The 13628-nt window shown below is 42.8% G+C and overlaps 1 protein-coding gene across 2 annotated transcripts in view; it reads left to right on the top strand.

Moving 5' to 3' along the window:
* The window catches only part of UQCC1 (ubiquinol-cytochrome c reductase complex assembly factor 1), a 48523-nt gene extending 42883 nt beyond the window's left edge, over positions 1–5640 (top strand). Inside the window, exons 8-11 of one of the 2 annotated variants that reach the window (XM_072879287.1) lie at positions 76–153; positions 1616–1729; positions 4441–4491; positions 4861–5640. In XM_072879287.1, coding sequence (XP_072735388.1) covers positions 76–153; positions 1616–1729; positions 4441–4491; positions 4861–5019 — 402 coding nt within the window. In that variant the 3' untranslated portion in view covers positions 5020–5640. Of the gene's footprint in view, positions 1–75; positions 154–1615; positions 1730–4440; positions 4793–4860 lie in introns of those variants that run through there. The other variant, XM_072879288.1, reaches the window with a different exon arrangement.
* Positions 5641–13628: the final 7988 nt, after the last annotated feature.

The raw sequence follows: 13628 nt of genomic DNA, 5'->3' as shown, positions 1-13628 counted from the left end.
GAGTGAAACCAATAATATTTTCTCATCACCTCCTCTTTAGAGCCTGTACAGATGGTTTTCTGGTTTATTTTTCAGATTAATTCTGTTGTTCTAAAGGAAGATTTGAGAAGTATGGTAGAAAATTTCTATGCAGCTCTATTTGGATATGATGAGGTAAGAAGGATGTTTTCAGACAATGAAACAAAGAACAAATAGACCATCTAATTCATGAACACAGAATACTCCAGATGGGTAAAACATTTGCCATACATATCTTTGGAAAATATTATGTTACAGAAGCAGAATTCTTCGTTATTGCGATCATCTTATGCCTTGAATTAAAGTGCTTTTAAGAAAAAAGAAAGCACACAGCATATTCATTTAAACCATGGGACATGGAAGGAGGGATGTTCTTTGTACTGCTTCACCATCACTGCTTGACCATCAATAAATCATTTCCTCCCTCTGAATCCCATTGTACTCAGCTATACTTTGAAAGCAAAGAGAGTATTTATAAGGAGTCCATGTAAGAAAGTATTTATAGGAAGTGTCTAATAATACGGGGAGGCAAAGCACCACTATGCACAAGTGTCTGCAGGGCTTTCAAGAAGAAAATACAATTACATCACCTCTTTTAGTAGTGGTGGTTTTGTTTGTTTGGTTGGGTTTTTTTCCTCTCTAGTGGGTGTTGCTCTTCAGATGCTCTTTGTATTCACATGGTGATACTACTTTTTGCACAGCAATTTGCATTATTAATATCATGTAAATGTAAACTTCATAGAGTTCTGGACAGTGTTATGTATGCAAGTGTTTAATCTAGTTTTAAATATAGTCAGGATGTGTCTGCCTGTGTTTCGCTTTTTCTTTCTCTTTGTTGACACTGTTTTTGGAAACAAAATGTCTAGTTAAATTAAAGACAAATGTTGACCTTTTATATTTTTAACTGAATATTTTAAAGTCCTCACTTGCCTTTGGCAAATGTGTCCTCAGAAGACAGGAGTTATGAGACTACGGTGGTAACACCACATAATCTAAAAAGACAATGAAAGTGGGAGAGAATTTAGACAAAGTGCTCATGGATGTGATTCTTGTATAAGCCAAATTTAATATGAGACCGAACTGGAAAAATCTAGATAGTTCTTGATGATGATGAGTTTCCTCTTTCTCATTTAGAATGAAAAATAGAAAAGCAAAGCAAAATATCGAAGTCCTGACTACATTTCTACAACGTTATATTAAATATCCTTTAATTTTTCTTTTCCAAGTGTCATGGGCTTCACACAATTCTGTAAGGTGGTGCTGTCTTCTCCATAAGGCCAAAATTTTTAGGGTAAAGATTTCATAACATAGAAATGCAATTATCTGCTCCTACATTAGGAACATCCTGACCCACTGTTTTTCCAAATTAACTTGCCAGAATATTTGTTACAGGCTGCTCTGTAAATTAATTTAAGGACAGGGTTGTTTTTCCATTCTGGGGAAGAGTGATGTTGATGCCTTTTCATATGTACAGTCCATAGCAGCTGTGGGCTTTGAGACAGCTAATACTGTCAGTTGCCAAGTAGAGTAATGTGGTTGTCTTGTGTTCAGACCCTCTTTGCGTGCAGCTTTTAATCCCCCTCTGTACTTCCTTTAGGGAATCTTGTCTGATGATCATGTTCTGGCCGCAGCTCTTTGGAGAAACTTTTTTAACAGGAACTGTGAGGACCCTCGGCATCTGGAGTTACTCGTAGAATATGTGCGCAAACAGGTACAGTACAGCTCATAGTGTGACTTCCCTTCATTCTCTTGTTTAGTATATTAAATATTTATTTTTATTGCTTGCATACTATGTAGCTCAATTCTCCTCATAAATATAATTGATTTTTATATTCAATGATTATTTTTAAGGAGAAAAAGGTAAAAATATAAAAACTAGCTGATATTTATTGCAGTTTGAAAAATGGCTGCAGAGAAATTCATGGAATATTGAAAGCAATCCTGCTCATCTTTTTCTGGACCTATGCTATGGAGGGGCTTGACAAAATGTGTCAGAAACGGGCTGCAACTTGTTGTAGAATTATAAATGATGTTGCGGACTTGGGATCCTCTTCATAATGAAATAATACACAGAGCTTGAAAGTCTCCTGATGATCTTTGTGGGAAAGAAGTAAAAGGTTTTGTTTTCCAGAATTATTTCTGTTTCTGTCAGTTATTACCTGGAGGAAACAATATTAGTAGTGTTTGTCCTCTGAACCCTTAGGACGTTTGTGAACTGGGTTTCTAGGAAATGTTGGTAGGATATAGTCCAGGCGGGTTCCAAAGACAGAAAAAGGGTAAAAGAGGTTCTGGAGGAAGAGTGTAGGCTGTTGGACAGGGAACTGAAGACCAGAACCTCCACAACAGCATTTTCTGGAATGTTTCCAATACTATATTCAGGACCAGATAGAGATTTGGAGAGACAGTATTTCAGTGTGTGTCTGCGAAAATGGTATGGGAAGTAAAGGGCTGAACTTTGTAAAGGACTGAGGACACTTGGAATGCTACAGGGCTTCTCAGGAGGCTGTATTTAATGCTTAAGGTTGCTGATGCTTGACATCAGTGAGGCTGTAGGAAAGTTTAAAACTGAAGATTGGCAGGAAGCAAACACATATAAAAAGTATGTAATTTGGGACAATTTGCTGCCAAGTGGGGAATTTGTTGCACTTCTGTATATTCAAGCAAAGGATAGGACAGAAGCTATCAGCAGTTGAACAGGAAACAGTGATCACACAGATAAATGTGTCACATTGGGGAAGAATCAGCACAGCTTCTGTGAAGACAGGTCATTCCTGTAGACAACTCTAAAGTGAGAAAAACAGTCCTAGCTTTACATATATATTGGTGAGTTCTAAACTGCCTGTTACTGCACAGGAATGAGTCCTTGAGATTTTAATTGTATTATCAAAATGTCAGCTCAACACTCTGTAGCATTTAAAAAAAGTAAAACAAATGCTCAGAACTACTAAGGAAGGAATAGAGAATAAAATAGTGTTGTCATGCCACTTTTTAAATCCATGGTGCCCTTGTGATCTTGAATAATGTGTATGGTTTGGGTTCTGGCCATCAAGAAAGATAAAAACTGAACTGAAGAAGGCTCAGAGAAGAGCAGTAAAGATGACATGAAACAACTCATTTATTAGCAATGAATAGGATCTGCCTGAAAAACAGCTGAGAGAGAATATGAGACAGCTCTGGGAAATCTTGAAAGCATATGAAAGGTGAGCAGGGAAAGGCTGTTCACTGATACAGGAATGTGAGGACATAATGTTGCCACAGGTTGTTTGGAATGCTACAACTGCACATGGGTTCCAAAGCCACTGGCAAGGTTTATGGAAGAGAAGTCTGTCCAGGGCTGTTAAATCCACAACAACCACTTCAGGCTCAGAATCCCCAACCTAACAAATTTTGAGAGGGAGGGAAAATAAACAAGGAAAATAACACTGTATGCATGCATTGTACTTAACTCCTGCTGGGGAATCTGCTGTTGATGACTGTCAGAAACAGGATCTTGTGCTTAGGTGGCTCTTCAGTCTGACCCGAAGTATTCCTTCCTCTGTTGAGAAACTCCTTGTCAAATTATGTTTTGTTTTCAGTAAGCATTGTGTATGAGGTCTTTCCCACAATTTCTTGTTCATCCTGTCTTTAACAGTGACTATTAGTGGATGCCAGAGAAGAATATAGTAACAGGGCAAGCATGTGCATTATTTCCCTGGTCAACTCTCCTAGCAATCTGAGTTCAGACTTCCTGAGCCAGAGGTGGTGGTTTTGTCTTTTACTGACCCTTGATGGACTTTTTTCTTTTCTCCCCCGCCTCCCCCCCCCCCCCCCCCCCCCATGTTTACAGTGTCCTGTGGCAGCAAGTTAACTTAATGTTGTGTGACAAGAGGTTGCTTACATTGCATCTTAAAATTTCATTTGATCCCAAGTATTTCTTGTATTGAGTGTTCATTCCATGTTCATATCCTCCACCTCATGTGCTTTTATACTATAAATCTCAGGTGTTCCCTGCTGGTCAGGTTTTTTTTCTATAGTGAAAAGCCTTGGTCTATGTGAAACCACTTTTGTGACAGCCCTCCATGTAGATGATGGTACTAGCAGCGTGTCATCTGAATTAACTGCTGGGAAGATAAAATGACTCATGTTAGCTTTGCGTGGCTCTTCTTTGTTCTGTTGCCAAACTTTCAGAGGAAGTATTAGCTAAGGTGTTAGTAGAAGACCTTATGCAGTTAACTCCATTGGGTCTGCAGATACTTATCTCCTAGCCTTTCCATGATGCTTAAGCAGTCATAAATAATCTTTTTAGGTCTACCTCACACAAATGGCAAAGTATGCTAAAATCTCCCTGTTCTGCTTTCTTTCTGGAAAGCAACGTGTTTGTGTAGCTCTTGAGGAACTTGAATGGGTGATGGGACACCTTGCACTAACGTCCTGTCCTTGCAGGTGCAGCACCTGGACGCGCTGAGCGGGGAGGACCTGCTGCTGACAGGCGAGGTGAGCTGGCGGCCGCTCGTGGAGAGCAACGCCCACAGCATCCTCAAGCCCCTTTCCCCTGTTTACAATGACGAAGGACTCTGAGAGCACCGGCACCCGACATTTCTATCAATTTGTCAGATCAGCTTGGGAAGCATGCCTGAAATTGAACTGGGCTGAGGCTGTGGGGTCAGGAAGGAAAATCTGCTGTTGAAAAGGAAATATTTAATTAGATATCCTATCCGTGGTGACTCAGTAGCAAATTGGACAGCCGTACTCTTCTAAATATTCACCCACAAATAAATGCTAGTTGGTTTGAGAACCTCTGTCCTTTTTATGGCACCGAGCGGTCCTTGCTGACAAATTGAAAGACCTGCCTTCTGTCTTTAGGAAACCAGCTATTTTACCATGACTTATCTCAAGAAGACGTTTCTGTTCTTTGCCTTGTTTGGAGAGCTGCTACATATAGACACAACGGTGTTCCTCTGCTCACTGAATGGTTGTGAATGCAAATCTGAGCTTTGCATATTAGATGTTAATGTATTTTAAAAGCCTGATATCAAGATGGAATGGTCCATTTTTGCTTTAGTGGAGTTAAGAATTGCTTTAACAGATTCTGAAGGATTTTCTGTGAAAATCCTTTTTAGGAACTCTCTGCTCTGTTGCACAAAGATAGGAGAATGCAAAGAATAATGCACAGTCCCCAGTAATCCTCTATGACTCTAGCCATCTTAATGAGAATAAAGTCCAAAATGTGGCTGGGCTGTCACTAAAAGCTGCCTGGAGTACTTGGTATTTCAGTCTGCCTTGCTGATATTTCCATATTCTTTTTAGAGTTGTGGTCTAAGAACTTCTTTTATGAAAAGAACATCCCTGTGTCTGTCCATGGCTCTTAATGGGACAGGACTATGCTAACCTCCATCCCCCAAAGGAATGGTCTAGGGCTTTTTAACAAGACCTGTCAAGCCCAGTGAAAACTTTATATGGCTGTGCAGGCAAATTACGCCAATGTAGTAATTACAGGAGCAAGAGCTCCACTGATTAAATCAGCAGAGGCTGAGGTGTACTGTGTAGGTGGATGGTTCACCAGGCTATTTCCAGGTCAGTGACAAAAACAGTTTTCATTTCTCTCCTGTCTAAAATCCTTGTCAATAATAAATGTCAGTCTGGGTAAAATTCATGTGTATGTGTTTTCTGTGCCATGCGCGCTTTTGATAAGAATAAGCCCTATAATATCAGGACTTACTTGTAACAAAACTATTAAACAAAAGTCAAAGGTGATAATTTAATTTGTGAATCCTTAATCTGGTGAAAGTGTGACTGTGCCTGGCTGTGACTGTTCTTCCTTCTGAAGTTGCTTTCGTCATACTGTATGTTTTGGGGAATATCTGACATCCCTTCTCTGTGTAAAGAGCAGCGGGATGCAGAATATAGGCTCCCAAACACTGGCTTGCATTTTTTTTTTTTAATCTTCTCTTAGGGAGCCTTCTGTGTATAAAAAAGGCATTTTGTTATTTTTTTCCAAGGCGAACTTCCTCAGTTTAACTTGTTATAAAATGAGTCATGTAAAGAAACCCTCTATGTGTGAGGTGTATCCCTTCTCTGTGAAAACATTACAGACCAAACAACTTGCTTGCAGTTTATTTAAGATGCTTTTGTTGAAAGCTGAGCTAAGCAGAGAAACCTCTTATGTGTGAAGTATTATACAGTGTGTGTGAGATAATAACACCTTGTAATTCATTACAGCTGGGTTGTATTTACATAAAAGAAGGCTGAGCTGTGTAGGAATTTGCTGATTAATTTATTTTTAATGAGAGTGAAGTATACCAAGTACCAAAATAAACTTTACTTTGTGTATCTTACTGCTCCTGAAATAGGTGGAAAAATTAATGGTAGATATTTTGGCTCGAAGCTACATACATTAATTCATATACAAAACAGTCATTTAAACTTTAACCCCTTTCCTGCTATGTAATTTAAACCTGGACTCATGTTATCCATGCCATGGGAACACAGGACTGGGAGTACACCACCATCCAACCTGGTGCTGCGCACAGGTCAGAGATCGTGCAGTGTCTGTGGTGCTGATGCTGTGAAGCCAGCAAGCTAGCAGAATTCATGGCACCACTAACTGGAGATGACAATGCCTTTTGTACTCTGAATAGGGGACAGCCATGTGACCAAAATTGAACCCTTTCTTATATTTATGGGCAGGAGGCTCCAGAAATGGTGGTGCCAGATTGCGGTCATTGGCATCTGCTTTTGCACTTTTTATTAATACGAGAATAAAGACCTATAATCATGGCTCTCCGCTTGTTCCATAAAGCGCCTTCAACCACCCCGCTGTTACAGAGCTGAGCCAGCAGTCAGGGTGTGTTTTGGACAGAAGTGTATGGGGCCTGTTAAGAGAATAAGGCAGAAACTGTCTATGAATTAAAAGGGTAATCTGTTAGAGAGGAAAAATACACTGGAGGCTACATAGGACAAGAGAAGACTTTGCTTCCCAGCCACTAGTTACCTGAAGACAAGATTTGGATATAGAATATGACCCCCTTACTCTTGAAAGGTGCATGCCAATAGGCTAGAAACATGCCATTGCTAAAATCTCTTATATAGGACATCTTTACAACCAGAATTTAGAGTCCTTGGGAGAGAATACATTTCCAGTAGCAAAGTCTGCACCTTGCAAGCGTTACAGCAGCAATGATTAGCAGTTAAAAGGGATTCTTATGTACAGTACTGCTTCAAGTTTAACCAAACATTGTAAAGCCCATCTTTACCCATTTTTGAGGTTTTGCAGAGGGAATGATTGAAGATATTTTGGTTATGGACAGTTCTTTGTTTATGCTGCTGGGTTTTTTGAAAGTGGTCTCAGAGCATTGGCTTGGAGGCACTTACTGTATTTTAAGTGAATATATGCATGCACATTTCTTCTGGAAGGAGCCAGGTTGAACACTTTATCATCCAACCTGATCTCCTATCTTATATATGGAATTTGGACATCGCTTATTATTCCAAAGGACTTGTTCCCCCATCTTTCCCAGGTGTCTTAAAATCAAGAGACATGAGCCTCTAGGAAGCATTAATTTCAGCTAGATCTTGGCTTTCTTGTTTCTGTGAGCAGAAAAGAAGGGCCAATGCTCAATGTCTTCCCTTCCTCCTCTGCTGTTTTGCACCGGTGGGAGAGTAGGTGCATGTTTTGCCCACAGATTCAAACTTGGGAAGTCCCTTGCTTCAGAATGATATTCTGAGACATTTTGGAGCGGGGCGAGGGGGAAGTAGTCTGATACCCTTTGATGCCTACTCTGTATTTTAGGTGGTTAAATGTTTTTCTGTGTCATCTTAGCTTCTGTGTTCACACTGCCTTTTGGTATTTAACAGTTTTCTCCTGCTTCTTTAAACAGCTAAAGTGCTAAAAGCACAGGCATCTTTGATGATCTCCACATTTCCTGTACTGTCCAGGTGCCTAAGCCCTGTTAAAGTGCAGTTACCACTTCCTAGATTTCCAACTCCTATCCTCACCTTCCACAAAGTGAAGTTTTTAGTCATGCTTCTGCCACACCAAGCCCTCAGGTCAGAATTGCTGCTCCTGACAGCAGTTGGGCTTAACCACTGACCTGTCTCACTTACCCTACCTTTGGCTTGGCAAATAAGGTAAGCAGAAACTGGAGACTGAATAAGAGCAAATTTTTCCACCAGAGCTTTAAATTAGGTGAATGTAGAGTAGATGAAGAATAGCAAAGCTGTGGGAGGATAAGCATCAGCTGGGAGGGGATGGTGACTGGTTCTGCAAGCATGGTCCCTGTGATGTATGCCACTGCATGACACCACTTTGAGGAGCAGTGGGAGCCACACCATACCCTGTGACCCACTCTCATATTTTTCCACACTTTCCTACTTCCAAAACCCTGCAGAGGAGGTCTTCCTTCAGAAATTCAAATCAACATAGACCGGGTGCAGTCTACTTGTAGCATTTCTGTGGGACCAGTTTAATCCTGAGCATGTAGCAAAGGTTGTCTGCATCCCAGAGATGTGCTGAAGTACTGCTTGAGCATCTGGAGAAGTTTGCTGATCTCCTCTACAGGTATGCTGAACAAGTCATTGCCTGTCTTGAGCTCCAAAACTGGACTGTGTGTGCTTTCTTCCAGGAAGATGAAAATACCAGCGCTGGGAGTTGTAAATGTTTACGCTAATACCTAGAAATTACTGAGTGTCTTTCTAACTCTTCTGCTAATAGAGTTGTGCCATGAATACAGCGGTCATCTGTTGTGATGTTCTCCAGCTTCTCAGGTGCCAGTGCAGATGTTTGGTTGTGGTCTTAGCCCTGTACATGGGGTTTTTTTGGATGATGCTGGTGGCAGCTAATTTCTTAGTAGACACGCCCCTGTATAAGCTCCTGCCCTCCCCATCTGCCTCTTTGCATTTGCCCTGCTTTGTCTGAGCTCTGTTGTCATCTTGTATAATAAACTCTAATCAAGACTTTTGCTCTTTTCTCTACAAGAGACTGCGAGAAACCTGTGCCCCATTCTTTCTGCTGAACAGTGCTGCATCAGGCTTGACTGGGCCTTTGGTGTACTAAGCCTAGGTTAACACCTCTTCCAGCAGTCCGGGTGATGGTACTTCTTCCACTCTGCGGCATACCTTAGGGAGCAATATCTCCATCCTTTGGGCATATTGTGTCTGCACGGCCTGGCCCTCAGTGCTGTCTGTCTTTTCCTGAAGGTCTGAGAAGTCAAGGAGAGGGCAGAAGCTTATACAGGAGCCTGGGAAAGTTGGCAAGGACATAGGAAAGACCCTGAGACTCAACATGAGTGAGTGGTAGCCTCTGCTGCTTAGGCAATTGTGCTGTGCTTGTGAAGTATCCACCTCTCTTCTCTGCCTGCAAAGGGAGTATCACCCACTGGTGCTGTGGGCTGCCTGGCTTCCTGCACTATAATGGGGCATTTGCATATTAATAGTCTCATGATCCTTCCCAGACTCCTCTGGTGAGCTTTTTTTTTACCGCTGCCCCTTCTTCAGATGTTTAGGGCTGTCCTGTGCATCCTACATGTATTCTTCCTGAAGTTGCTGAACATGTTGAGGGAGTACTTGTTTTGCTTACAGTCATTCAACCTGCTTAACAGCTTGCTCTGCTCATTTGTGGGACAGAAGAGATGTTTGGGCCTCATCCTTCCACTGGGAATGCAGAGCAGGAGCTCACAGGAACATGATTCCACCTTCTGCTGTTACATTTCGGTGGCTGCTCCAGATATGACATGCTGGGAGCAGCCAGGGAGTTTAGGTCAAGTGGCAATAGATCTGCTTGAGGGACTTGGGGCAGACTAGCATAAACAATTTTTGCACTTGCATGCAGGAACCAGAAATATCTACTGTTCTTATTGTCTTGTGCAGATATGTTCACGTAGGAGGACCCTGCAACGTGTTGCTGAGGCTGGATCCTGTTGGTGTTGGCGTGCTACTGCAGCTCTCCCAGGAGGTAAGAGCTCCTTCATGCTTATTTAGGAAGCAAGGAGTCTTGCACATGCAAAGCCTTCATTAACAATTACGTCACTGACTAAAAGAGTGAGCTGAGCTCCTTCATTCCTCATACCACCTGCCAGCCTCCTGGGCTGCTCCACATCCTGTCAAAGCCAGGCATCTTATGAGGATTTGCTCATTGTCCCACATCCTTCCCTTCATACCCTCTTCCTGCTGGTAACTAGACCCATTGATGTTACAATGTCCAATTCTACTTCTGTGTATTTCCTTTGGAAGGGGAGAAGGAAGAGGTGTCTGAGTGCTTTTTCACATGTTCAGTACAGGGCAGCAGCCTAGGGAAGAGGCACACTGTAGTCTTTCTCATGACAGCTGTGAATCGGCACCGTGAGCAGCTCAGGGCTGGACCTCAAAGGGCCACCACAGCGACTCCATGGCCACATGTTGACTTTCCTACATGGCGTGTGGCTGGTAGGGACCTCAGAGTGGCAACTGGAAAGAACCTATATGCTGGGCACACCACAGAGCAGGGAGCCAGCGGAGGAGGTAGGGTTGTCTGCCTTCCCTGCCATCACTAGCAGTTAGATCATTTGGCCTATAGCTGGCAACTGGCGTCCAGTGCCCTCCTTCAGCTGAGTAGGTGCAAAGCTGACTCTCCCCTGATTTGAAAGAGTCTTAACATACAAATGGAAAAAATGAAACAAGGAATTTGTGTGCTGCCGCTGTGTTTAGAAGAATGATTCTGTAATGCCATGGGTCAGGAACCTCGAACAAAAAACTGGGAGACTTGACTTTGCACTGCTCTGCGAGTTCAGTGCTGACACAGATCTCAGTGCAGTAACTAAAATTGGACTTTTCTCATCTAGCTGCACTTGCTGTTTACATCTGGCCAGTGAATTCTGCACAATGGAACATTGCTATGCAGATGCCTTCCAGAAATGCCTATAGATAAGTATGTTTGAGCACCATGATGTTTTGTGGTGGAAGATGTGGATTTCAGTCTGAAATAAAGCGGGGGGAAAAAAGCAAATGTGGCTTCTTGTGTTCCCAGGTGAGCACTCTCCAAGAACTGTACTATCATGAAACAAGGTGGCAGGCTCCCTTCCATTTGTGCTTGAAGAGGAAGCAGGAGGTACCTTTTGTGGAAAGCCCAGGCAAGGTGTTTGTGCTGGTGAACTCCAAGAACATCTGTAGTGGGAGACAAGAATGAAGTATTGTCTAATGCTTGGATCCTGACTAGCTCAGGTATCAGCCAGAGTATAACTGCCTAGGGACATTGACTTGGAAGTGGGACTTGGTGTGTGTGTTTAGCCAGAGGGAATTTTCCCCATGTCTTTCTATGCTGATTGCAGAAGGTGTGTAGACAACACTTCCAGGTAAGATCCTTGCTTTTAGCTGGCAAAAATTGGCTGATGTGATTCCCACATCCTGTGTTGGCCCATCAGTCTGTGGAGTGCCAATTATAGACATTTATCTCCCATGCCAGACAGCAGGGACAGGATACGTCTCATCTAATTTTAGACACCTGCATGGTAAACCTCTGTCACTGACTTCGGCAGCCTGAGCTCTCCTGCTCAGTGGAGAGAGATAAGCACTTTCATGGCACATTTCATCTGACCTGCTTCAGATGTCTGCTGCAGGGTGAGGTAACTGACTCCCTAGAAATCTCTGCCTCTCCCCACCAACACTGAAGAAGCCCAGCCTGACAAGCTCGTCTGGAGATGTTCACATCATATGTGCTTTCATGTGCTGAGGTCCGTAAGAAATTACTGGAGGGAGAGTAGGTCATTACAAAACACCAGCTGGAGACAGTGGAAATCCCTTTACTTTACAGAATCAGTATCAGTTGTTTATCTGGCAGAAAACACACATTTGATGACCTTTTTAAAACTCACACTCTTTTCAGCTCTTTAGGAAGGCAGAAAATAGAGTGATGTTACCCTTCTTTTATGTCATCACCAAGGTGACATTATCACCCTGGCAAAGCAGCTCCAGAAAAAAGCCCATTGTGTTATAGCCCCTCCCTTTGTTTTTTTCCCAAACTTCCTTACATTGTGTTTGGCCGTTGGCCGTTCACCTCACATTTTAAGTTAATGTTATTCTTTAAGGTGCTCTAACCTGTAACGCTTCCATGCCAGCCGCTTTATTATAATTTTGTCCCATGTCTATTGTCCCCGGCTGCTAACTCTGCACCTGCTTGATGCATTGCAGCATAGCTCTGGCAGGCAACTTAAATTTTCTGATTAAATGTGCCTTTGCTTCTGTTCTTGCAGTTTGCACAGTCCCGGTAGGAGTTTGTTCTGACTTCAGGGATCTAAAGACTAGACAGCTAATCTAAACTAATCATCCCATTCCAGCTGTAGTCCATGGAGAGCGATAGTCCCCTGGGGACACGATTCATCCCAGCTAGCTTAGAACTTAGTGTCTGAATATGCGGGTTCACACTTAGGCATGGCTGTCTCTCTCCATTGACTATAGCCCAGTGATTATTAGAGAGCAGACGTTTAGCTTTTAGATGACTTAATTTAGCCTGGATGAATTTAATCTACAGGGTCTTTGCAATTTGTAGATAAAAGGCTAGCTGATTAGATCAACTATCCAGCCAGTTCTTCGTTCTCTGGTTAGCCTCTGTGGAGTTTAGTAGCTCCAGGGTAAGTGAGCTGAATGGGGTGGGGGAGGTCCGCGTTGCAGTCTGGGACTCCTGTGCACAATTTTTCATATACTGCATTGTGTTCTGGGTGGTGCATTCCCAACACAGCATTGTAAATCACATATTAATGTCTGCCTGTATTGTTTCTCCAAAAATAGCTCCATGATGCTTTTGGGAAGCTGGCTTAACTAATCCCAAAATACACAGCATGTGGACAGTATCGTCATTCACATAGCACCAGACTCCTAAGTTTGAATGCCCCTTCCTTGAAGGATTTCTAGGGAGATGCTAAAAGGCCATATGAGCTATTGCTCTTGTAGCCTGTGGTATCTAATGACATGAGCTGTGCTAAGATTTCTGCTGTGCTTCATGCAAACACTGTGACCCTGTGATATCAAAAAAAGATGGTGTTTTGGTTTCTCTGTTGGGTGCGAGTCTAGCAGAGCCTGGGCTCACAAGAAATGCTAAAGAGGAGCGTTAGCTATGGTTCAGGGATGAATAAGTTTCTTGGCCGAGTCTGATTACCCACTTGGGATATTTGTATTTCATTATAACTGACACTGAGAAGCATGTTTGATTTGGAACAAATTTCAAGCAGGAACAAGTTTCAGCATCTGCATTTCTACTGTGAGCACAATGAAGGACAAAACAGGTTAGAGCCTGCTTGGCCGAGGGTGGGGACCTCTCAGCAGGGAGGGGGAGGGCAGTGCATGAATCAGTTGCAAGGAAAGGGAAAGACCAGCTTGAAGAGCTGATCTTCCTCCCCTTGCAAAAGGGATACTCTAAGCACCAAGTATCAGGTGTGTGTTTGAGGAAGCCAAGTGAGGGAGCTGGGGAAAGCCAGCTCCTCCCCCAGAGTGGGAGGCTGTACCTGGTGATTAACTCCCAAGCGGAGGAGTGGAGCTCATGCTGAGTCCTGGAGGAACCTGTTGGGAGGAGCTCAGGAGTGCAAGAGGGCCAGAAAAGACCTGGAGTCGGACAGAGAGGACAGAGAGTCCTGGACAGGCATTTCTTAGTATCAACAGCTCCAGTC

This window comes from Ciconia boyciana, chromosome 14 (assembly GCF_034638445.1).
Source record: "Ciconia boyciana chromosome 14, ASM3463844v1, whole genome shotgun sequence".
NCBI classification, from domain to species: Eukaryota; Metazoa; Chordata; class Aves; order Ciconiiformes; family Ciconiidae; genus Ciconia; species Ciconia boyciana.
This window is presented reverse-complemented; position numbering and strand designations above follow the sequence as displayed.